Source organism: Gavia stellata, chromosome 9 (assembly GCF_030936135.1).
Source record: "Gavia stellata isolate bGavSte3 chromosome 9, bGavSte3.hap2, whole genome shotgun sequence".
Lineage (NCBI taxonomy): Eukaryota > Metazoa > Chordata > Aves > Gaviiformes > Gaviidae > Gavia > Gavia stellata.
The window spans coordinates 18124658-18147982 of NC_082602.1; the positions used below are offsets into that span (position 1 = coordinate 18124658).

Genomic DNA, 23325 nt, shown 5'->3' on the forward strand with positions numbered 1-23325 from the left:
ATTACACTCTTCATCTTTCTCATTCATTTTGCATGCATCTGCTCACTTCTGTACAGCCACTGTAGAGGCAATTGAGGCTGAAAAAGGTATGATCAGAGTCTCTGCCGCTGGCAGAGATCTGTGGTGTCTGGGAGGGAATTCAAAAGTGCTCTGTGTGGGTGTGTTTTACTTTCAACTTGCACAAGCAGAGATGAATCAACTGCATTGATTCATCCCTTTTACATGTAACATTCATTTCTGGCTTTAGGATGATGATTATCTTTAATATTGCAGGAAAATTCTTGGGGGGTTTTTGGTCTTTTGTTTGTTCTTACAAAATATGCAGTAGGTTTTGTATAATAGCATGTTGTGATACGTGGTGTTGTCTTGAAGTCCTTAAAAATGGTAGTGTTTAGTGGTTTTTTCCTGCATTCAACTGCAAGGTTTTGTTTGATTGTGGGGGGGTTATATGTGGAAGGAGGGTTGTTTATGCATGCCTTTTCTTATAAAATCTGTTTTAATGGCTTTGAACATACATTTTTAAAACTTTCCGTAACACATCTGGTAGTGCAAGACATATAAATGTAATGTTCTTTTCTATAGATTTTGAACGTAATTTGTTGACCAAATTTATTTCCAGTATATATGCCAGCCTGCCATTATACGGCATATTAAATTCCATGGATTATGAGTGCTTCTGTGCTCAATAAGTTGTATATACATCCTTTGTAAGTGGTATTGAGCAAAATGCCATCAAATTATTTGGTGTTCAGAGTATTCAACTTCAGATTGTTGTCTTTTCGGAGATAACTTTAATTTCCTCTTACTCAATATTCATTGAAGTGAATGACAAACAGCATAGCAGTTGAGAGAGCTACCTTCGGGGTTTTTCAGATTTGGTTGCAAAGCACCATTTAATGACTGTATTCTTTGTTCTTTAATTAAGGAAGTCAGATCTCCAAAAATATAAACAACTGCCATTTTCTGTTCTGTTCTCACACACACGTGCAGGAGGTCCCATTGTTGTGAGTGGAAAGCTGTACTTAAATCTCCAAAGAATTATTTCATCCCAAAGACTTCAGGCTTATTATGTGGTCAGCCATTTTCAGGTCTAAATTCAACTACAGACCTCATTAATTAAAATAATCAGTAGCAAAAGTATACCTATTTTCTATACTTACTTTAAATACATTTGTATTTAAACGATACCATTGTTTAACCGCGGTGCTAACTCAGTGATTGTGGTTGCATCCATTTCCATCATCCACATGAGTAGCACAGAATGCGAACCACATCCCGCAGTTTTGCCTGCATGAAAACTGCAGGATCAGGCTATCGATGTGTATGCAGGATATAAACCTGCTATTACTTTTGTAACCCTTTGCTGCTTTGCCTCCACTGCACTTGCTGTGCTGCTTAGATCTTACTGACATTCCACCGAAGAGAAGGGGGATGCTAAGATAAGCCTGAGGCACGGGGCAGCAAAAGCAGTTGGTGTTGATAGCTGGCCATGCCAGGGACACGCAGAAGCAATCAAGCGGGCTTAAACCCCTCGATTCCTGCTTGCAGAATATTTGCCATACTTAGTTCTTTTTGTTACAAACTGAAATCATGATTGCCGTTGAACATTTCAGGAAGGCAGGTTAGAGAAGCTTTTACTAATACAGATGCAGAGCCATAAGTTTCTTTGGCTGATTTCTTACCTGTTTTTAAACATCATTTGTTAGAAAAAGTATATGCTTTCAACTTACTTTTCCATTACTGACATATCAAATTTGCATTTTGTTAAGCAATACGAGGATTCTCTCCGCAACATAAAATCTGCAGTTTTGAAGAAGCAAAAGGTTTGGATAGGATCAATGAGAGAATGCCACCAAGAAAAGATGCTCTGCAGCAAGATGGTATTAATACTATAAACACAACAAATGCCAATGGAAACAATGGAACTGGCAACAACAATGCACAGTGACCACGTCAGCTTCTGGTTTACTCACTCGTGTCTTGCCTGAGAATTCCTAGATTACTGCTTTTTGATGTGACAACAGATGAAATAGCCAGGGGGATCGCTTGAAGTGACTACTTAGTATGAGGTGGAAAACCATCCGACTTGATCCCAGTGAAGAAAGACCATCAGGCTTTTGAGACAACAGCCCCTCTCTTTATGTGGTGACCCGACCTCCTGGGAGCCTGCCTCACCTATTTACACAAAGTCCATCACTGGCGGCTGCTGGAGCTTCAGAAGAGATCTGGGGAAAGAATCGGGCTGTTATCACTAAAGCACATCTAGACTAGCATCTTGCGCTTATCGTTGTCAACACTTTTAAGTTTACAAATGGGATTTTTCTTTCAGTAGAGGTAGTTTGTTTTTTGTTTTTTTTTTTTAAATCAGACTTTCAAATACAACCCTAAGAGCTAACTATTTATTAATGGACATTGGTTTCATGAAATGTCTTTAAAATGATAGATTAGAATGGTCTTAAAATATCTGAGGCTGCAAAAACTGTATTTTAAATAGACAGAAAAAATGCCAAAAAAAAAAAAAATCTCAGTTGGTCATTCTGTAAAATGCTGACCTCAGGTTTACTCCTTAGATGTTGCTAAGTCTATATTGTATTCACTGTATTTTTTAGTTACAGCTTATTGAAAGATTTCTATGTAGGAATGTTTATTACTTGAACACAGATCTAAAAAAAATATTTAATTTAGAAACTTTTTTGCCCAGCTTTTTCAAGACTCTTCCCCACCTTGAATTTTAAAAAAAAAAAATTATTATATATACTAATTTTAAAGGTAAGAAAAATATGGAAGTGTTAATTTTAAGGTACTTTTAATTGAACTTTGTACATTGTTTAAGTAAATTTTGATTCATATCAAGTCTGTAAAGCTTGGCATTGTATTTTGTGTATGCATGTTTTCATTTTGCAAATATTTAATATATAGACCTATGATGTACATCTATAGGTTACCTAGATGTTATGGGTACTTTTAGTTTATTGTGAGTATTACAGTTGCATCAATAGCTAATAATCACTGGGCTGATTAGCTGCAAGCTTTTTATTATTTTTAAATCTGTAAAGGAAACTGAAACTGTATCGGACAAACTTTTTGTTTAGGCAAAGCAGCGCGTAAGCAATTGCTCTGTTCAACTGCTAAGGCATTAGTGAAAGTGTAAACTTGAGACTGCATGTATTTTGGTATCTACAGGACTGCTTGGTTAAAATAAAAATTGAAGCCCTGTGCTAATTTGTTCACAAATAATGGACTGTACTGATTGCCACTGTACTTTGTTATATATTTTGACATTTGCTACATGTCCTCCTCATCCCCTGGAACACAACTTGAAACTTGCGTCACTAGAATTCATCTCCCCCCCCCCCCTTTTTTTTTGTTTGCCATCAAGTACAATCTGTACATACCCCTACGTTGGAAATTTTATGCATGTTTTGAACTATTCAAGTATTTTATAAACAGTAGCACACAATAAATTTTGTGCATGGGCTACGGCTCCTATCATTGTGTACTGGTTTTATTTGGCATATGTAGGTCTAATCTGACCTTGAAAATTGTTTAGAAATATTCTTTAAAATTTAAGCTAATGAAAAAAAAAAGCCTAAAAGGTCAGATTTAACTTGCAGAGAACTAGTTTAATGTAAATGCTATTTAATTTAACTGTTGTTGCTGCTTCTTTTTTTGCTTTTGAGTCTCTCTCATAAATAAAATACCTAGGTATTTCCTGTCCGTTAAACTGGACATCCATTGTTGGTTTGTACAAGCTTGTACGAGCAGTGTTAGTTGATGCTAGAAAGGCTGTTAGGTACCGCTGCCTTTGTGTGGTGTTGTGAAGGAGATGTACAAGACACTAGTGTGTATTGGGGCTGCTTTGTGGGCAGAGCGGGAGGACTGACTCTTTTGACAGTCAATACAGACACCTGATTTAGGTTTCTGGTGTATTCTTTTTAAAGTAAGGACAAGCTGCTGAACAGGATGAGAATTAAGATAAAAGATAAAAATAATAGGAACACTAAAAATAATAATAAAGACACCATTGCTAATGGAGTTTTAATGTTTGATTTTACTTTATTGCAGATGCATTCTAATTGGGAACTCTTCTCAAAGTTTGAGTGCAGAAGATCAAGTTAAAAAATGGTAAGTTTGGTTTTGGTTGGTGGTTTTTTTTTTTTTTTTAATCAAGCAACCCCATACTAGCAAACTGTATAGTCTTTGTACGATGTCGTATTAGAGCAGAACAAACACGTGATGAACATTATGATGGTACTTCCCTCCTTGTAAGTGCTAGTGGAAAATTTCTCAACCTCACAAGACAGTATTTTTCATGATTTAATACTCAGCTCTTAGTTGTGATTAGTATTCTGACTAGCTGGAGTTGTGTATGTGGAGAAAATAGAGATTGAGTCTGTCTGGAAAGATCTCACTGTAACTGGAGAGAACTGGTTCTGATGCTTGTATGGCAGTAAGTGCCCAGCAGCAATCCTTCCTTGAGGATTCCCTTGCAATATCTGTTTTGCTTCCTTGTCTGTAGTAGTTTTTGCTAGATATGAAGGCAGATCTGCAATAAAGGAAAATTTCTTGGGCAGTTGTTGACCTGATTTCTCTTCTCATGCTGTGTGTCTCCTGTCACCCTTTAAGCTAGTAGTCAGGTAACAGGGTTTCTTTGCTTGGAAAGTAGGTACTCATTTTTTACCACTGTGTTTCTGAAAGGTGGAGTCTGGAGCTGTCTCCAATTCTTGCATTGTTGGGGAAAAGATATTATATCCTCCCTCCCAGAAAACTGTAAGTAGTTTGCATTGCTCGTTTTCTGCTTTCAGTGATTGAAGGGGGGGTGGGGGGGAAAGTCTTACATGTCCTTAGTCTGTTCTTGGGTAGGGAGGGGAGAATGCTTGGAACTAGCTCTGTCAGCCAAAGGACACAGGTAGCAAAAGCTATGAGAGGCGTGGCTGGATCCTGCTTTGTTGGAGAGGTCAGTCCTGCCCTGCCCTGCCCTGGGCTCAGCAGACTCCGTGCGGGTCCCAGGGAAGAAGCCACTTCTTCCCTGAACTGCTGGATCAAACCATCAGCTGTGGCGCTGCCATCGGCAGGGCACCAGCAGGGAGGAGGAGTGTTCAGAGGTGGGCTGGGGGTTCTGACTGTTCTGAGAGGTGTAAATGCGTTTTAGGGAAACGGAAAAGCGAAAGCACAGAACGTGCTCGAATAAGGTTTTGCGGGACTTACTTTAAAGCAGGGACTTGTGCGAGAGAAACTTGCTGCCACCTGGTGAGCCAAACAGGGAAGACGCGCCTCCTTCACGGAGCCTGCCTGGACTTAGTTTAATGGCAAACACACAACCTCCCCACCCAAAATTATTTATAGTGTTAAACAACAGCTTTCCTTTCAAAGCTTGTTAAATTACAATTGTGAAAGGGAAAAATTGGTATAGTCATATCTATTGAGTTGTGAAGATTGGCCCCTCTAGCAGAAAGACAAATGGTTGGGATTGGGGCTGGTTTTCTCTTCGAGAGAGGCAGGTCCCTTCTGGTTTGAGTCTGAACACTTTTTGAGGGGAATAGTCTCACAAATGGCTTTCTTTTTTCTAACATTTAATCTTGAAACACCATTATGTTAGTTACCTAGAAAATAAGGCTTTTTCAGAGGCAGGATAAGACAGCATCTGTTCATTCTTTCCTTGCCTATTTTTTGCTACAATTTCATTATCAATCATTCAATTCTTGTTCCCTATTTAACAATTCTTTGTTACTAGCATCTAATGAAAATAACTTTTTGCCATAAAACAGATGAATGTCATTAGGATATAGAACCCTATTCATCTGTTCATTTTCTTGTAGTAGTAGTAGTATGTATGAGCCAGACTTAATTGATATTCTGCTTTGAATGACAAGTGAAGTGGTGGTGATTTTTTTAGTCACGTAAACAGATACAGATGCACTAATATGCTTTAATTATTAAATGGTAAGCTTCATTGTAAGGAAGTTTGCTTAAGAGCAAAGAAACAAGAACGAAAGCTTATAAGAATCTTGGTCAAGCTTGGAAAGCTATTGACAGAGATATTTAGATATGTATCAGTGGATACTTCCACCAAGGATGACCAAAGTAATGCAGAGTGGAATGTCTTTTAGCCTCCCCAAATCAACTTCCATCTATTGTTCGTATTTGAAATAATTAATTTTAATCTGACCTACAAATTTTAAACTGAACTGTATTTCTGAGTTTAGTATCAGAAAAAGTTTATAGTCTAAAGTCAGATTTAGGTTGCAGAACATTGACATAAGTGAAATACTTCAGCTTTTTTGGTATGGTAAACTTGGTATCTATTACTGTTTTGCAAAAATCTTTATGTACGTGCTCTGGAAGAGTGAAAGGTTTGCCATATTGGAATCAACTTTACCAGCCCTAGCTATTTTTGTTTGAGGGATAATAGGAATAGGGTTTCGCTGTTTGTGTGAGGGTGTCCTATAATACAATCGCTATTTGTTACAGCATTGTTCAGAAATGTTAGGAAACACATTGCTAGCTGCTGGGCTTGAAGCTTCTGTTACATTTATGGCTGGGGACAGATTCACTCTGGCTTTCTGAAAAACCAAATGTGCTATTCAAAGCTGTTCTTTTTAAATCCTTTGAAACCATCCACATAATCATTTATATTGTCTAGGTCACAATCGCTTTCAGTTTGGATTTACACGTGTTCTGTGGTGTTAGCATTTAGATACTGGCTTTTTTTCATTGCTCAGTCATTTGCTGTACAACCCACTCCTTTACAAGGAGATACTTCAAAAATAGATCTGAGATGATTTCTCCTTTCCATTGCTGCCTTAAGCATAATGGTAACTAACCACTAACAGTAACTAATTTAAGAAATTAAATAGGGGGGTACAGTCGGATTCTGCCAATTCTTAACTTCACGGCCTCAGGCTTTTCATGTCATCCACAGTTAGCTCAGCAGTTAAGTTTAGGTATTTCAAGAAACTTGTTGAGTGCTGGATATTTGGCTGATACAAACAGTTTAATCATGTGGGAGTCTGGCAGAGGGGAGGTGGTTTTGTCTGGGTCAAAAGAACTATGGCTTAGGGGCTAATAGATGATATCTTTTATTATACAATAAAGAATATTATGTGCTGTAAATTAAGGCAATTGTAAGTAAGTGCAACAAGCTTATTGAATCATCAAGAAGACATATTTGATTATACAAAGTTTAAAATTATTCTTTTACACACAAGGATAGTCAGCATCTGCATAAAGCATGTTACATATCCTTCAGTTTGTTTTAAAAAAAAGAAAACAACAAAACAGATAATCCTCTTCTATTGACCAACAATTGCCAGCAGCAAACGCCTGTAATCACCGCTTGTATCGCTTGCTATCATGGTAGCCAAAGTCTTCTGGTACATTTGTGTGAACATCTGTTTAATTTGCACAAGGTCAATCTATGCAAAGAAAAAAAAAAAGCACAAAACTTAAACACCGTGTACGATTTTAACTCCTAGATAGTCACCCCGCATCTCCTCCCTCATGGACTAGAGAACGCATGCCAAGGGTGGAATGCACAGCTGAATGAACTCTGCACGTCTTACAAGCCAGCTGGTCCCTCTAAGGACAGAGGAGCAGCTCCCAAAGCAGGACTGTAGTATCCTGCCTCTTAACAGCTGAACCTTTGAACTTGAGGTGCTTATCTGCTACATGGACAGCCAACCACAGTTAAGAAGGAAGACAAGCAGTATTACTATCTACCCAGAGATAATTAAATTACTATATAAAAGCTGGCTTTAAAAGAAATTAACGCATTCATCTAAATCTGAACCTTGTAAAAGCTTCATTGCAATACATGGTTTCTACAGCGGTGAAAGAAGGACTAAGTGAAAAGCTGGTTAGGGCAGATAGCTTTCTGCTACATGTGACATTTACAGAGGAGATAGTTTCTTACCTCACTGCGAGTGACTATAATTCTGATGAGGGTAGAATCATCTGTGCCAGCTCCTTTCATAGAGTAATAAAGTCTTTCTGCAAAAAAGGCTGGGCGATTTAAAGCACATTGCACTGCAATAAAGTATATTTTTAGGATTAGTTCCAGTATTGTATACTGTATAGTGATACCTGGCAGGATCAGTTCAGGATACAGGTGGGTATTGATGAAGATCCAGTTACTGTAGATTACAGGAACTAGGAACTGTTTTACAGAGCTAAGCTTATTTTCAGGCTGACCAAATGAGTTATTCCTTCATACGAAAACTTAGGGTTATTAGCAGTTAACTTCTCTGGAGGTGCTTTTCAAAGCTGACTGAAACCTTAATTCTCAAATTGGTAATTTAAAAACCGTTCTTCTCCTTGGATAGCTCATACTGGGATACAAGGTTTGTTACTCATGTTCCATTGCTAGAATCTCACTAAGAAAAGTGCAACTGTAAGAAGTTCTCACTTTAGAAGTTACAGAATGGATCTTGTTTCGGTTAGTTTGTTCGCTCTCAGAGATGAGCCTTTATTCTTATGTGATTGTCAGAGTTGAGAATAAATTCTCAGAGCTGAGAATTTTTCCCATAAAACTCTTGAGCAGAATATAATCTGGGAAGCTTTTGCTTATCCATTATGGCTACAGAAATGCTGTCATTTTGGTAAGCATTGGTAGGACTGGTGTCTGCAGATGTACTAGTAAATCATACTGATTCTCACTATCAGCAAATCATGCTAAATTTGAACTGCTTTACTATGACAAGTCAGCAGGACAAAATTAATTCAAAACAGGTCTTCTATTTTGCTGAAGTTTTCCTTAGCAAATGATGAGCTTTTTGGGGGTAGGTCATGGTGGGGAAGAGGGGTGAAAAGGGAACTATGCCTAAAGTAGGTTCATGTTGGTTCCGAGATCGTGTGTGGGGGTGGCTCAGCTGTCTCTGCCGAGGTGCCACACAACTAGAGTCACGGCTCTGTTACACTGCTACTTGCATCATTTTGCAGAGCTCTGAAAAACACAGCTACAAGCACTAACCAGTGACCCTCCTTTCTGTGTAGTTGCCTGCCTTCCCGGAGAAGTGACAAGTAGTTTCTATGTAGCCTTTTCTTGTTTCAAACTGAATTCTTCATGGTGGGTGCTTACTTTCTCCAATTAAGTGTAAAGTTAGTAATTTGAATAATTGAAGTTACTTGTGTGCTAGCAGAGTCTCAGATTGTGTGTTCATTTGCCATATGGCCAGTGTTGAACTGGATTCTTCTTCAATTATGTTTAGAAGGTGTAATTCCTAAAGGATAAGGGGAGGGAAGAACGTATCACTTACAAATAGTCTTCAAACCATGTTCCACGTTTCCAGAAAATTCTCGGTCAATGCTGCTTAATAAATCACGATTAGCAATCTACAAATAAATGAGATTAATATGTGGATAATGAAATGCAGTAACAAGTGGAACCTTAATTTAAAATACACTGACCAAGCTCATTTGAAATCAGTGAAGAACTCCTACCCTGGAGTATGCCTCAACTGTTGCTTTCAGTTGGGGAAAACTTCTGCTTGCCAGAACCATATTAAAGCAAGATTCATCAGTCCCAAGTTTTCCTTCGCCTGCTTGGTACAAACGCTGAGCATCTTCTTGAGCTTTTTGATAATCCACAGTTTGATTTTCATCCCGATTACCCTAAAAGCAAAGACGACAGATGTCAGATGAAATTACACAGAGAAGGCTATGCTTTAACTGCTTGCAGCGTAAACGCTAAGCATGTATCTTCAAAGCTTGAAGCAGAAAGAGTAACATCAGTTTGAAATACATTACATTGCATTAAAACTACTCTTTGGTTTAATATTTCTTATAGGCAACAAATAGAAAAGTGGCCAAGAACCCTATCTGTAGGGCATGCTTTAAACTCTAGATACACTGATTCAGATAATTTCACCCATACATACCACCATCTCATAGTTCTAATTAAGTAAGTACTGTACTTAATTCTCTATTTTACTTAATAATGTAAGCTTTCTCTTGATTTGTTCCTAGGCTTGAAGTTGCAAAGAATCTTCCCAAACGAACTAATGAATTATCTTACTGAATATGCACACCTGAAATACCTCAGGTCTTCTATTTTATTTAGAATTTGCTAATTTCAAGAAAGAATGTCTCCAGAAAGCACTTACTATAGTTCTAGTATGTCAGTAGGGCTTATATGACATTTTATGTGCTTTGGTTTTTTGCTGCCCACTGCATGGATGGATACTGCTAAATATACTGGCTGAGTAGGCTGAATAAACGCTCTCAAATACTGTTGTATCTATAGTGGTTAATATAGTATTTAAATTATGTAGTTGTCAATTATTGTAAAGTACTGGATTTATCAAAATAAAAATTAGCAGCATGAGCTTCTCAAGGTTTGCTTTCTTCTGGATTTTGACTTTTTAATCCAAATACCTAGTGTGTAGCTGAACTCTCAGAAAGGTAGAGGCAAATGAGATAGAGAAGTGTCACAGAAATCCTAATAGCAAATAGGCAGCTTGATCAGAGAAATGTGGGAAGTCGCGTTAGTACGTCTTTCTTCCTAAACAGGGATAGTTACTGTTCTTCAACACAAAAAGAGCCTTAGTTAAATGATACGGGATAAGCAAGCTCCAGTGTTCACCCGAGTTCAATAGTAGCACCTCCCTAATTCTGGTGATGTGAAGGGAGTATGGTGTAAGCTGGGAGTTAAGTTTTGCCCTGCGGTGCCTCTTAGCTTGTTCGTAGGGATTCTCACAGGTATTCTACACACCATAAAGATTATCCTGTCAGATTCACCCAAATTATTTTGTTAACGTATGCAAAAAATAAAAAGCATCTTGCTTTAACAGCAGTGTGGAGCACTGCTTTATAGTACCACTTGATGACATCTGCACAATAAAGTATTTACACATAAATTCTCTGAGATCAATATAGGGTACTAAATTAGGTCACACCATTCATCATAGATTTGTAGATAGGAAGTATCTCTTCCTTGAGGAGGGACTGAAGTGTCATGTCTTGTCATTAGGGAATAAATTAATGGCCCAGGGTTAATTTCTTAAAAAACTGGCTCTTGCTAAGCATACACAGGCTATTTATGGAGCCATTATGACTACATGCATCGAAGTCAGACTGTACACTGTTATCTTACAAAAAAAAAAAAAAAATTAAAGCTCACTTGGCACATAGATATCAGTAATCGTTCAAAGTGTCCTGAAGTGTCTGCTCTGATGTCTTGTTCGATGTCCCTTCCAAATTCTGATTTATAGCAGTTCACTATTTCTCGTATTTCCTGGTTTGTCCTTGTGCAAAGGATCTCAATCAGTACTCTCTCCTGAGTGCCTGCTCCCTGTAGGCAGAGGAAAAGGGGACATAACTACAAAGTGCTACCTATTCAGTTTTCTTCAACTGTGACATTAAGCAGTCATCTGTTATTTCAAAACTTAATACCATATACATTTTAAGAACAGTATCCTTGCAGTGTGAAAGCACCAAGTCTTCTGTATACTTAAAATGGAATGAAGATTCCTCAAACATTCAATTCTGCACCAATTCAAAACAGTATCCCAAAACTATACATCCACAACAGTGACATCAGCCAAAGTTAACTGGAAAACGGTTTAGGAAGGAAATTCTTTGGCAACCTTAATCTGGAAACATACTGGAGGAAGGTAGAGCCTTATGATAATCATTAAAGCCAAAGATACGCATGTAAATTCTGTTTTGGTCAGCATACAAATGTGTTCCCTATTCCAAATGTGGCCGCTTCCTCAACATGGAGCACCAGCAGGGACTTTTCATAGACGCTTCCCTCTCCCCAGAATAAAAATTAACTGTGAGTTCTGTATACAATGAGATCTTGCTGTCACGGCCATCTCTATTCAGGCAAAGATTAGACAGGAGTGGGTCTATGTAAGGCTTCTAGGCGATGTTATAATACAAATTTTTTAAAATGGTCAAGGGGTGGCTATTGCATCCACAAAAGCCAGTTCTTCATTTAAGCTCCACATTCTTCAGAAGGTCTGCATTCATACATGAGGTTAAGTCACTTGTTTCCAGTATCAGCCACCTGTTAGCTGCTGCAGCTCAAAACAAGCAAGAAATTCTGGTAAACTGAATGTACCAGTTTACCCAAATTAAAAGTTTAAACCAACTAGCTCACCACATCTCTAATGCAGTCTTAATACTTGAACAGATACGTGCATCATCTGACCTTAAGAAAATATTTTTTCATTGTTGTCCTTTTGGAAAAAGCCTGGGATAATCCAAAAATATTTTTCAGTAGCAATGGTTTGTTCCTAATAAGGAGAGGTACGTACCTTCAATTTAAACAGTGGTTACAGTTTTAACGGCACCCTGGCCCTTTCTAGGTTCTAGCAAAAATTATGACCAAGAGGCAGAGAACAAAGTTCTGTCCTGCAGCGTTTCATCCTCTGCTGGATGGACAGCTGCTCTGAATTGGCTAATCCTGCAGAAATTGGCTGGAACTGGGGGATGCAGCAGAAAAGAATTTTAAGCCCCACAGTCCCAAAATTTGTTTGCCACTACAGGATTTTTCAACAACGCAGGGATCAGGTATTCTCTTTTTCTTAGATGTACATTTTAAGATGGTTTTAAACTACTTCATTCACAGGAAAACCATACCTTCATTGCATGACGTAAACTCCAGGCATCATAGTAGGTGCTAGGCATGAAGAGTGCTAGAATCAATTCTTCCACATTTCCGCTTAACTCAGACTTCAGATCTTTAATTAAATCCTGTTCAATTATAAACACAAAAAGGGCTTTGGAGAGTGTTAGCCATGTAGATTATATAGGGAAAAAAGATCAACCTAGAACTTAACTTTTGTGACTGATTTCTACTTTTGTGCTGTTTTTCCTGTAAAGCTTTGTTTTATTTCTTATAAAGAACTACCCTCCGTCCAAAACTTTGACAGGTCAGCTCTTCTCCATTATCCCCTCACTAATTAGGACCTAGTCAGGTCCTGAGAAATGCCACAACTACAAAATTTCACTTTAAGTTGCAAAAATGACAGAGGGAAGAAATTAAATTATCTCAGCCTTTTATTGACTAACCAGTTTCTCAGGTTTTTTTCTTATGAAAAAGCAGATTTCAGTACTGGTTTGTGTGCATAAAAAACTCAGTAGTTTCAGACACTAATACAAGGACAGTTTAAGCTTGATTATTTTCTATCTATCAAGCATTACAAAAGCAGAGGAGCTTCTTGTTTGGTCAGGAGCAGAGCCAGCCCCCAACCTTCCCCCTCCCCTGCTTCTGCCAGGTATCAGGACAACACCATGTTAATAGCAGATGTCCCCCAGTACACGAGGAATATAACCAAAAGAAGTGCATTTTAAAAATGCCCAAACTACTCCCCAGGACTAAAATGCAATCAGGCAGTTAAAGCAGCAGCTGGAAGTTTGGTTTTGTTTACTGATTCAAAGAACTATTGAACATACCTTGCCATACATAGTCTTGAAAGCTGCCTTGATTTTTTGCCTTTGATCATTGGAGCGGTTAGCAACAACATTGATGATAGCCTGCTCATCAGTTCCTTGGAAACACAAGTGCAATTGCATGTAAGAAATCATCATAATCCCTCCAAGACTATGCATTTTATAATCCTGTATTTGGGCATAGTTACATAATAAATGACTACCATTTAAGCCTACGAAATTTTCTATGTAAGTTCGTCTATGAAATTGCCCAAGTAATTTTGAAAGCGTGACTTCTGAAAATCTTCCTTAGGGAGAAAAAAATGTACGGTTAAATAAAAAATGAAGAAAAGGACAAAATGGCATTAAGAAGTTAGCGCAACAGAAATTAAGCTTCTCTTGCTTACTTACCAAACCCCTTCATAGCTTTGCGTAGAATTTCCGCGTCCCTTCCAGCATCAAAGTTTGGAGCGGCTTGAATTGTGCCCTGGGTACACTGAACCATTGCTGCAGGCTGAAAATAAGTCACGTATAACTAGCTATTCTGCACAACAGAAATTCAAATTAAAATCACAACTTTGGAATCAGTACTTCAGAAGGAGTTGTCCATTAGTTCTCTGTTTTTTCTCTAAGACAGAATCAGGGCGACATTTAGACATTCAACAGCTTTGGCCCACCAATGCCAAAGCGATGCTTTTACCCAATTGTATGGATGAAGATCTACTTGATGAGTGAGTATACACAGATATAGGGTTATGATTTTGTTCAGGTTGTACTCTTGAGTGTAGCTGGGAACTCCTGATGCAGAACATGCTGTAAATTGTTGGAAACCAGTTGTAAAAACATTAAAACCACAGAAGCCACATAAGATTGATCACAGAAGAGGATACAGCACATACCGGACCAGGCATTGGTGATGGTGCTTGTCCACCAGGATACCCTACTGAAAATAAATTCAAGAACAAGATAAAAGGAATTAATTATGTCTCCTCTTATTGTGTAAATGCTTTCTAATCCAAAAAGAAAACCCTTTACAGACCTGCCACTGCACAAAAACTGTTTCCTAAGTAATGATACCTATCATGATCAGTAACTGAACTTCTTGCCTTCGGGAACGATGGGAAGAAGCAATCACAGATGCATTCTGGTACACTAGCAAAGCAGTTCTAAAAATACTAAATTTACTGGTGCTGTGGGAACTGGAAGGATTTCTCCTTACTAAATATTTCTATCTTTGACAAAAGCCAGGATAGCCCATGCAAATGAAGAATGCATGTCCCGTGCTCCCTTTTAAAGTCATATTATACACTTTAAAATGTCTAACATATAAACGATAAATATTATGAATTCATTGGTGCAGAAAGAATTGAAGGAATCTCATTTTGTGATCAAAAGCACTGTGAATACAAAAATACAACTACATTTTTTGTACTGGAATTTTATTTTTATCCATAATACATACGTACAATTGTTATCATTTTAACAGCAGCTTAGTTATTATTAGAGTTAACAAAGCAATAATTTAAAAAAAAAAAGGTTTGCTGCTCTGAATTTTTTGCAAACACAACTGACATATTCCAGGACAAAAATCACCTTGATGGTAACTGACCACTCGAAGCATTAAAAACACTGCACCATTTTTAAGGAACTGGGTGCATTCTCCTTTCCACTTCCCCCACTATGCCAGGGATCACCATGAACACAGATCTGAAAAATGCATCCATTTCTTTGAAATTAACAGAACAGCTAGATGATCACTGAATGTGGACTCTGGATTACACAGTTCTTATCAGATACTTGCAATTTCAAGAAGGATAAGCACCTAAACCACTACATCATGACCATTAATCTGGGACAGCCATCCCTTTTGGATGTAGCACCTATAGAGATGGTTCTCATCAGCCCTTCAGTGGTCTTGTCAAGACAGGTGGTAGGAGGTATACAGCACACAAACCTCAACAGCTAAAAGTAACAAAAGCAAGGACCTAATTTGTTACTACCTATCCTGGGACCTCTTGGTTTAACCTTGGATGCTTAAAGTTTCTTACATATAACATACCTGGAATTTGTGCTGGTCCACCTCCAGCATAGCTTTGGGCAGGAGGCTGCGGATAGCCACCAAAGCCAGGGCCAGCAGGAGGCACACCAAATCCAGGGCCTGTAGGAGCTAGGAGAAGAAAGATTTTATCACTCTTAATGTTTTGTACTTGACTTCTGACACCACACGAGCCGGGTTCCTGAGCAGAGCTATGCAAGAGACTAATTTCTGTGTCTGTGCAGCGGCCCAAAACCATCAAGGCCCTGCCATCAGCATGCAGGTATTTATTGCTAGATGGCAATTTCTCTGGCTGCCTACATGCTGCTGCCTAAACTGACTGCTGAACAAAGCTGCTTTTCTTTACTACTTCTACCAAGCACAGGGAATAGTTAAAACAAAACCCACTCCCAAGTGGTACTCTAACAAAGGATCTTACCTCCAGGATAAGGTGGCATTCCTCCAGCCTGGGGAGCTCCAGGGTAGCCCCCAGGGGCAGGGTAGCCCCCCGGGGCAGGATATCCTGCTGCCCCTGGGTACCCAGAACTTTGTGGTGCTGCAGGATAGGTCCCTCCTCCTGCCGGAGGGTATCCTCCAGGAACACTGGGATAGGAGTACTGACCAGCTGGCGGATAGACAGACTCTTGTCCTGTCGGCTGAAACACAAAAATGGAATGTCTGTACACCTGCTAACAGGACATTAGAGTAAAAACTCTCAAGCTAACAAAATGTCCACACGTATAATAACATGAATTATATCATTAGATTCACCGCTTTTGAAGTGGCAGCAGCACAATTCCTGAAGTCTGGATGGGTTTTCTGATATATCTCCCATGTTGACACAGAATCAGAGAGTGCTGCAGGGCAGAAGGCACCTCTGGACAGCCTCTGATCCCATCCACCTTCAAAGCAGGGCCAGCTTTGGAGTTAGATGAGGTCATGCAAGGCCTTGTCAAGTTTTCGGTATCTCCAAGGAGCAACATATCCACAGCCTCTCTGGGCCCCTGTTCCAGTGTTTGACTCTCATGGTGAAAAATGTTTTCTTCAAATCAAATTACAATTACAACCTGTGGTTGTTGCCAGCTGCCCTTTCACTGTGTACCTCTGACAAGAGTCTGGCTCCAATATCTCTACCACTCCTTCTTACGTAGCAGAAGACTGAACAGATATCCGCTTAGCCTTCTCTTCTCCAGGCGAGCAGCCCTCCCTGGACACACTCCTGTTCATCCACGTGTCTGTTGTACTTTGAGGCCACAATGAGACACGGTATTCTAGATGTGGCCTCGTGAGCACTGAGCACAGAGGAAGAATATTTTCCCTTGGCCTGCTGGCTTCACTCTTGCTAAGGAACACACACTGCTGAGCCACATTCAACTTGTCAACCACCAGGACCCATGGTCCTTTACTGGAAAGCCGCTACTTCTATCTTGCGTAAGTAAGAGGTGACCTCAGCTAGGCTTGTTCTCTATGAATCATTAGGAGCTCACCTCCTGTTTTTATAGGACTGTCAAGAGCTTAGTATCTTTGAAACTTCTGCCTCTCTTGCACAACTGGTATTTTCAAATGTTACATGGTGAGAACTTACAAGAGGTGGTGTTCTGGTTTTTTTTCCATTTCCTTTGGAATCCAGGTTATAAAGCATAGACATTCAATGTCTAAATCTGGACCACTGAGTCAGATTGTACACCTATTACAGGTTTTAAATAAAAAGAACAAGTCAAACATCTATATGCCTTTGTTTTGCTACGTGTACGACTTACCAGTCATACCACCAAGGTTGCTATTACCATTAACGTACATTAGAAATATTTACTTGAATGACCAGGACCACTAAGAGAAAACCCTGTAAGTTAAAAGTCATATACTTGATCTTAACTATCAGGTATTTAAAATCAGCTTCAGAATGAAGCATAATGTATGGACTCACTACTTATTGATGGGAATCATCTTTACTGACTAGCTTCAGAAATATGGGTCACACATTACACACAGTACACACTCATTCTTGAGCCCAGAAAACAGAAATAAACTGCAAAGCAGTAAAGTCTAGCTCAAATGTTCTCCTCAGGTTTGGCTGCCCCAAGATTTCTACTCCCAGATTACTGTGCCCAGGCTATACAATATTCTCTTCACTAGCGGTACAATCTAATCTTTCTCTGCCAGACTCAGCAAAAAGATTTTAATGGAATTTAGATTCACAAACCCAAAATTAGAATACTCAAAAGCCCTGCTCAGATAACTATCACTATTGCAGAAGAAAATAATTTCACATTGTTTTTTTGCACTGGTTATCACTTTGGGCCTCATCAATGAGACTAGGAAACCTAGAATCGTTGATATCGAATCTAAAGGGTCTTTTAAATTAATCCATTGAAGTTGGCTATATTTTAGATGCTAGCTAAGAAAAAAAATATTTTCAGATGTCGTTAAAAATAAATTGAAGCTACAATCATGAGGGTTCAGCAGAACCTTGAGGGAGGAAAAGAAATCCTGGAGTTAAGAAAGTCTGATTTCTAATGTTTGTCTTTCGTTTGACTGACTTTAGTTTTTCAGAGGGAGTAAGTGTAAATTGTAAAGCAAAATAATCAGAGAATTTATTGCATGTATATATATATATTGCATGTATTTATAGCTTTTCAGTATCTTAATGGGATCCAGGCTGAGCGCTATGCTTAAGTCTAGTTCTGTACTACATAAAACACAGACCATATAAAATACCCACAATTGCAGTATGATCAGTGCCATACTAATAAAAGCACACAGTTGTGTCTAGCCTTGAAAAACGATGCAGGCATATCAAAAAGACTGCAGTATCAGCAACACCTGATATATTCCAGCCTTGCATTAAGTTTCACTGGAATTTTTAGTCCATTCAGTCATGAGCTGAAGGCGGAACAAAGTCCTGCGGCTGAAGGATAGGGGGTCAAAGTCAAGATACAGTGTCGTTTATCCTCAGAAAAATATTTACTTGGTGTCGTATGAAAGCTGGGCTACTTGACTAAAACATTCCAAGCTCTTCCTGAGGGTAATGGCCACTCAAGTTTGTTCAGCATCTCTGTAAATCCTGGGATACAGGTATGCGGAATATTTGGTAGAGACTGTGGCAGAGACTGGTTCAGAGATTACCTCTGACCCTGTACGTAAAGACCCTCATATTTATGTAAGAACTACTCATACTTTAAAAAAATTATTTGCTGAGATAGTTAGCAGTATTAAAAAAACCTAAACTCGCAAGACAAAGATAAACTAAAACAAGACCAAACAATCAAAAACCTTTCTGGAACAACAGGCAACATTAAAAAAAAAAAATCTTAAACTTCCTTCTTGGAATTCTTATGAGACAACTGTAAATTCGTCCTCAGCGATATATAGACAAAAACAGAGACCTCTAGAGAGGTCTTCTAGAGAATACTGTATATGAACTGACAGCTACTATTTACACACACACAGAGCATAGTAAGAAGGGGTATTCACAGAATACAAACACATTAGGAATGCAACACATTCAAGAGCCATACTTACAGGATAACCAGGGAAAGCAGGGTAGCCGCCAGAAGGGGGATAACCCGGGTATGACATTCTGGGGAAAAAAAGATATTTTCAGTGTCAAGGCACTATATATGCGTTTGTAGTAGTTATTTCCTTGATAATTACCTGTTAAATCACTTGAACAATATGTTTAGTAGGTTTAGAATTGCTCAGGAGTACTTGTCAGCTATTAAACCCACAAAACGTTTCCTTTTTTTCATACACATGACCATAGCAAGCAGGATTCGGAAGGGAAGCACCTTCAACTTTGCAATTAACTACCACTCTTATTTAGGGTCAGATAGACATTGAAGCATGGTAAGAGGCTTGAACCTCCAAGAAGAACTCTGAAATACAGGATACATCACGAGGTGCCAGCAGGAGGGGGCTGAGCCCTTTGCCAGAACAGAAACAGAAGGGGCAGGCTAGAGCAGGGCCCCAGTCCCGCACTGCACCAAGCACCTGTCTCCCATCCCCCTGCACTCCTCCACTCACAGGGATAGCTCCTGCGAGAAGAGCAGTACCCTATCTATCCCATGTAAAATGATAATATCATAAAAACGTGTAATTCCCCAGCATTAATTCATTTGTGTAGAAGATTTCTGCTTCCTGCCAGTAACTGTTTATTTTAGTCTCACTTTTGATAGAGGGTCTTGGGGAGTAGAAATAGACCAGGACAGAGATCATCCCCCATGTTGCCACCCAGTTGGACAGGGAGTTTTGAGGACATTAGCCAGGTCACGAAACATTTAATGGCAAGAAAAAAAATCATGTTAATGCTAACCAGCCAGATTCCCTGATCAGGGCCTGGGAGTCACTGATGGCATGTTTCTAAGACAGTATGCACCTTAGCTGCACAAATCAAAGGACATGGGAAATATAAAAATGAATGCAATACACAAATGATTAGTCACATTTCTAGGTATTCACTGGCCAAACCAAATGGATTTGAAAGCATAATTCTTACTGCGTTGGACCATTAAGGCAATAGGTGGTCATAGAATTAAACATCTGAGACTTAATGTGGAAAACATTAAAACTGTGAGTAGGTTAGTTCAAATAAGAGCCAAAAACAACTTGCAGAGAAGCACAGCTATGCAGTCTTACACTGATAAACTTGGATCATCACTTCCAAATAAATAAAGGGGGAAGAACATAAGGCGTATTTGTAAATCTGTGCTTTAATCATAAACAGTGCTAATGGCTATTTATTTCCCTAAGAAGAAACACCTTAAATCAGTACCTGTACAGTATTTATTACTGACAGCTGCTTGAATGGACTTTAAATTTGGCTTTCAACAGCACATTTCTTTTGGTACTTCTGACTTCAACACTAATTGTAACTCCTTTCAGGAACAAGATAACCACCAACACTTCCGAATTCAGTTTCGCTCTTTCTACTTACAGGAAAATATTGTGTCAGCAAAACTGAATATTAAAAAACAAAAAGTTCTTCAGCTTTTCAGCTCAATGTAATTCAACTAAAGTTACACCGTTAAGAAGACAGGATTGTAAAGTCTGTAAAACTTGTGAGGCACACTGTATCATTTCCACTGTACAACTTACTACGTTTTTCATGATGCAAAATCAACAGCTGGTGATGGCAACTCAGCTGTTTCAACAGCTGTGAAAAGTTTAATTTGTACAATAAAAGGAAGTCAACAAAATTCAGCCATATTAAAATATACCAAATTTTAGACTTATTGGTAAGATACTTCATTTAGAATTAATTTAAGTTTTCAGCTATGTCTCTGATTTACTAGCAAACACATTCTAGCAAAAAGCTTTTTAAGGCAAAAAGCTTTTTAAGGCATGAGTTTTCAACATCTCCTTTTCAAGCAAACAAGCCATCAAGACTATGTTGTATTTTGGTTAGCAAATTAACCACCCGTCTAAACCTGTGACTTACAATGCACCGGTAAATTGTTTACGCTTTCCTTACTTTTGTTGTATCAGTTCCTTTTCTAGGATTCAATTTGTGATGTGAGTTCTTTTGGGCCAGGTACTGGGAATTGTGGTATTTCATTTAATCATTCCCCTCTTAACAGGACCCTGATTCCTATTGGTCATTCTTCTGAATTACAAAAACAAAATAAAAATGTTTTCTTTGCATTTGCTTGACCTAGCTGAATTTTTTTTTCTTTTTCATTTGAAAAAAAATATTTTAGAGTAATAAAAGGATCAGATAAGGACTGTTGCTTTAATCACTTCAGGCCTTTTATAACTAGATGGACATGATGCTAACCTGGCATTTCAGGCTTGCCTCTGACCAGTTACAAGAGTCTCTTCAAAACTTACTATGACCAGACAGCAATATTTCCTGAAACAGCTTTCAGTACGTAGAAAAGTTTTCCAGGAGATAAATTAAGTCACTTACATAATATCAAGTACTTCACAACCACCGGCCTGACGCTGCCATAGCACACAGCCTCACTTAGCCTAAGCATCGTCAGAGGCTCTGATAGAACTGCTTTTACAACCAAAGTACCAACAGATTTTCCCATCAGATTTCAATTTCCTCCCCGTTTGCCCCGGACGGGGCACCAGGCGAGGCCCGGCCGGCGGCGGGTTAAGCCGCGGGTCGGGCGCTGTCACAGCCCGCCCGGTGGTGAGTCAGCGGCGGAGGGGCCAACGGCGGCTGTGGGCCGCAACACCCGCCAGCACCCGCCGGCTCTCCTCTGCGGGCTGAAGTCGAAATCTGAGGGGGGAAGTCTCTTTGTTTTGGGGGGCAGATGTAGCTCTGACGGTGTAACATCAGGGGACGCGCTACACTCGGCGTGTTGGGCAGGAGTTCAGCAGGCAAGCAGAGAGAAGTCTCCCCTCTGCTGCCGCAGCCCGGCCCCCGCGGGGACCCCGCAGGCCCAGCCCGGCACACGACGGGGCAGAGCAGGCCCCGCCCGGGCCGGCCCCGCCCCGCGCACACCTGTGCCCCCAACCGAGGACGCCCCCGCCAGCATCACACCCGCCCCCGGAGCCTTTACGGGACGCCGGTGGGGCCACCACCGCCCCCCACCCCGCCCGGAGCCGGCTCTGCCCGCCGGGCAAGCCACCACCCCCACACCCCCCCCGCTCCGTTTCGGGGCGGGAAGGGCGGTCACGTATGGCCCTGGTCTCTCCCCGCTCCCTCAGCCGCCAGCCCCGGACCGGCGCAGCGAGCCCTCCGGCGAGGCACGGCTGCGGGCGGAGACAGGTATTACTCTTACTTCTCCCGAGGCGACCGGGACTTCGTCCCTGCTCTGCACCGGGAGGACAGGCCCCCGGCCAGGGGGGTGCGGCGCTCTGGGGCAGGCCGGCGCCTACCTCGGCCGGACACCTGCCGAGCCCCGAGCCGGCGGGCAGAGCCGGCTCCGGAAGCCCTGTCCCAGGCAGACGTTCGGGTCGCCCCGGGCGCCAGCACGCCCGTGCCGCAGGGCGCAGCGGGACGGGGGCCGAGCCCCCACGGGAGGCGGTGTGTGAGGAGAGCCGCCGCCAGTGGGGCTGGGCCGGGCCCTGAGGCGAGGGGCGCGCGAGTCACGGCCGGCCGGCTCCTCCCATCCCCCCCCTCCAGCTGCCTCACCTGAGGGAAAACCTGCGGAGCCTCCGGCCTCTCTCCCGCAGCTACACCGCAAAATGGAGGCTGTGGGGCCGGGCGGCACCCGCCCCGCCCCCGGCACCGAGCCCGCCCCGGCCCGGCCCATGGGCCCCGCTCCCCGCGGGCAGGGGCGCCGCGCCCGAGTGCCGGCAGGGCCGAGGCGGGCCGGCAGCGGCTGCCGCTGGTGGTCGCCCAGCTAACCCGGGACCCCTTTCCCATCTGTGCAGGCTTGCCCCATCCTGCTGAAGGAAAGCTGCAGTATGGCCAGTTCTCCTTCGAAACGGCTGAGAGGTAAGTTAAAAGATGCAAGTGCCACAGAAACGCAGAGCAACTTGCCAGTGGAGCTGTGTCAGGGGAGGTGTTCAACACGGGAAGCGCCAGGCGATGCCATCCCACGGGAGTCCTTAGCCACCTGCCTAGGAAAGGAAGGGAGAAGTCCACACTGCTCTTTCCCTACGGCACCACTGCAGTGGAGTTCAGCCCTAATGCATGTAGCTCTAAATCGAGTCTGTTATCCAGGAACACATGAGTCTTTAGATCAAGATCATCATTCCGTAGTTGGCAGGTAGTTGCCCAAGTCATAGAGGCCACCAGAACAGGGTGTAACATGCAAAGTATATAAAAGACATAAGTGGAGTTGGAGGAGTTGCTCCTTTTCATGTAGTTACTGAAGATCAGGATCTAGGTCCTGAGAGCGCATAAAGGTAAGATTGTCCTGACTACTACATACCTTTCTCTAGAAAGAAATCTTAATTATAGTCATTTGTATGCAATTGTGGGAAGTGCACTTAGTGTTTCTGTCTATTGTAATGTTTAT

The 23325-nt window shown here is 40.9% G+C and overlaps 2 protein-coding genes across 5 annotated transcripts in view; one reads left to right on the forward strand and one right to left on the reverse strand.

The window, feature by feature from the left end:
* PPP3CB (protein phosphatase 3 catalytic subunit beta) overlaps nucleotides 1-3489 on the forward strand; it is a 43670-nt gene extending 40181 nt beyond the window's left edge. For 2 of the 4 annotated variants that reach the window (XM_059821195.1, XM_059821196.1), the window contains exons 13-14: nucleotides 57-86; nucleotides 1770-3489. In XM_059821195.1, coding sequence (XP_059677178.1) covers nucleotides 57-86; nucleotides 1770-1948 — 209 coding nt within the window. In that variant the 3' untranslated portion in view covers nucleotides 1949-3489. The remainder of the gene's footprint in view (nucleotides 1-56; nucleotides 87-1769) is intronic. The other 2 variants (XM_059821194.1, XM_059821197.1) reach the window with 1 other exon arrangement.
* A 3545-nt stretch (nucleotides 3490-7034) lies between these two features.
* ANXA7 (annexin A7) lies at nucleotides 7035-22546 on the reverse strand. Its single transcript, XM_059821198.1, has 13 exons — nucleotides 22494-22546; nucleotides 18932-18989; nucleotides 15849-16065; nucleotides 15434-15541; nucleotides 14274-14317; nucleotides 13786-13888; nucleotides 13399-13493; nucleotides 12583-12696; nucleotides 11117-11287; nucleotides 9439-9609; nucleotides 9255-9330; nucleotides 7913-8025; nucleotides 7035-7415 (listed from the first exon to the last, which is right to left on the reverse strand). Exons 2-13 carry the CDS (start codon nucleotides 18986-18988, stop codon nucleotides 7293-7295), a joined length of 1392 nt encoding a protein of 463 aa, XP_059677181.1. The 5' UTR covers nucleotide 18989; nucleotides 22494-22546; the 3' UTR covers nucleotides 7035-7292.
* Between the last annotated feature and the right edge of the window lie 779 nt (nucleotides 22547-23325).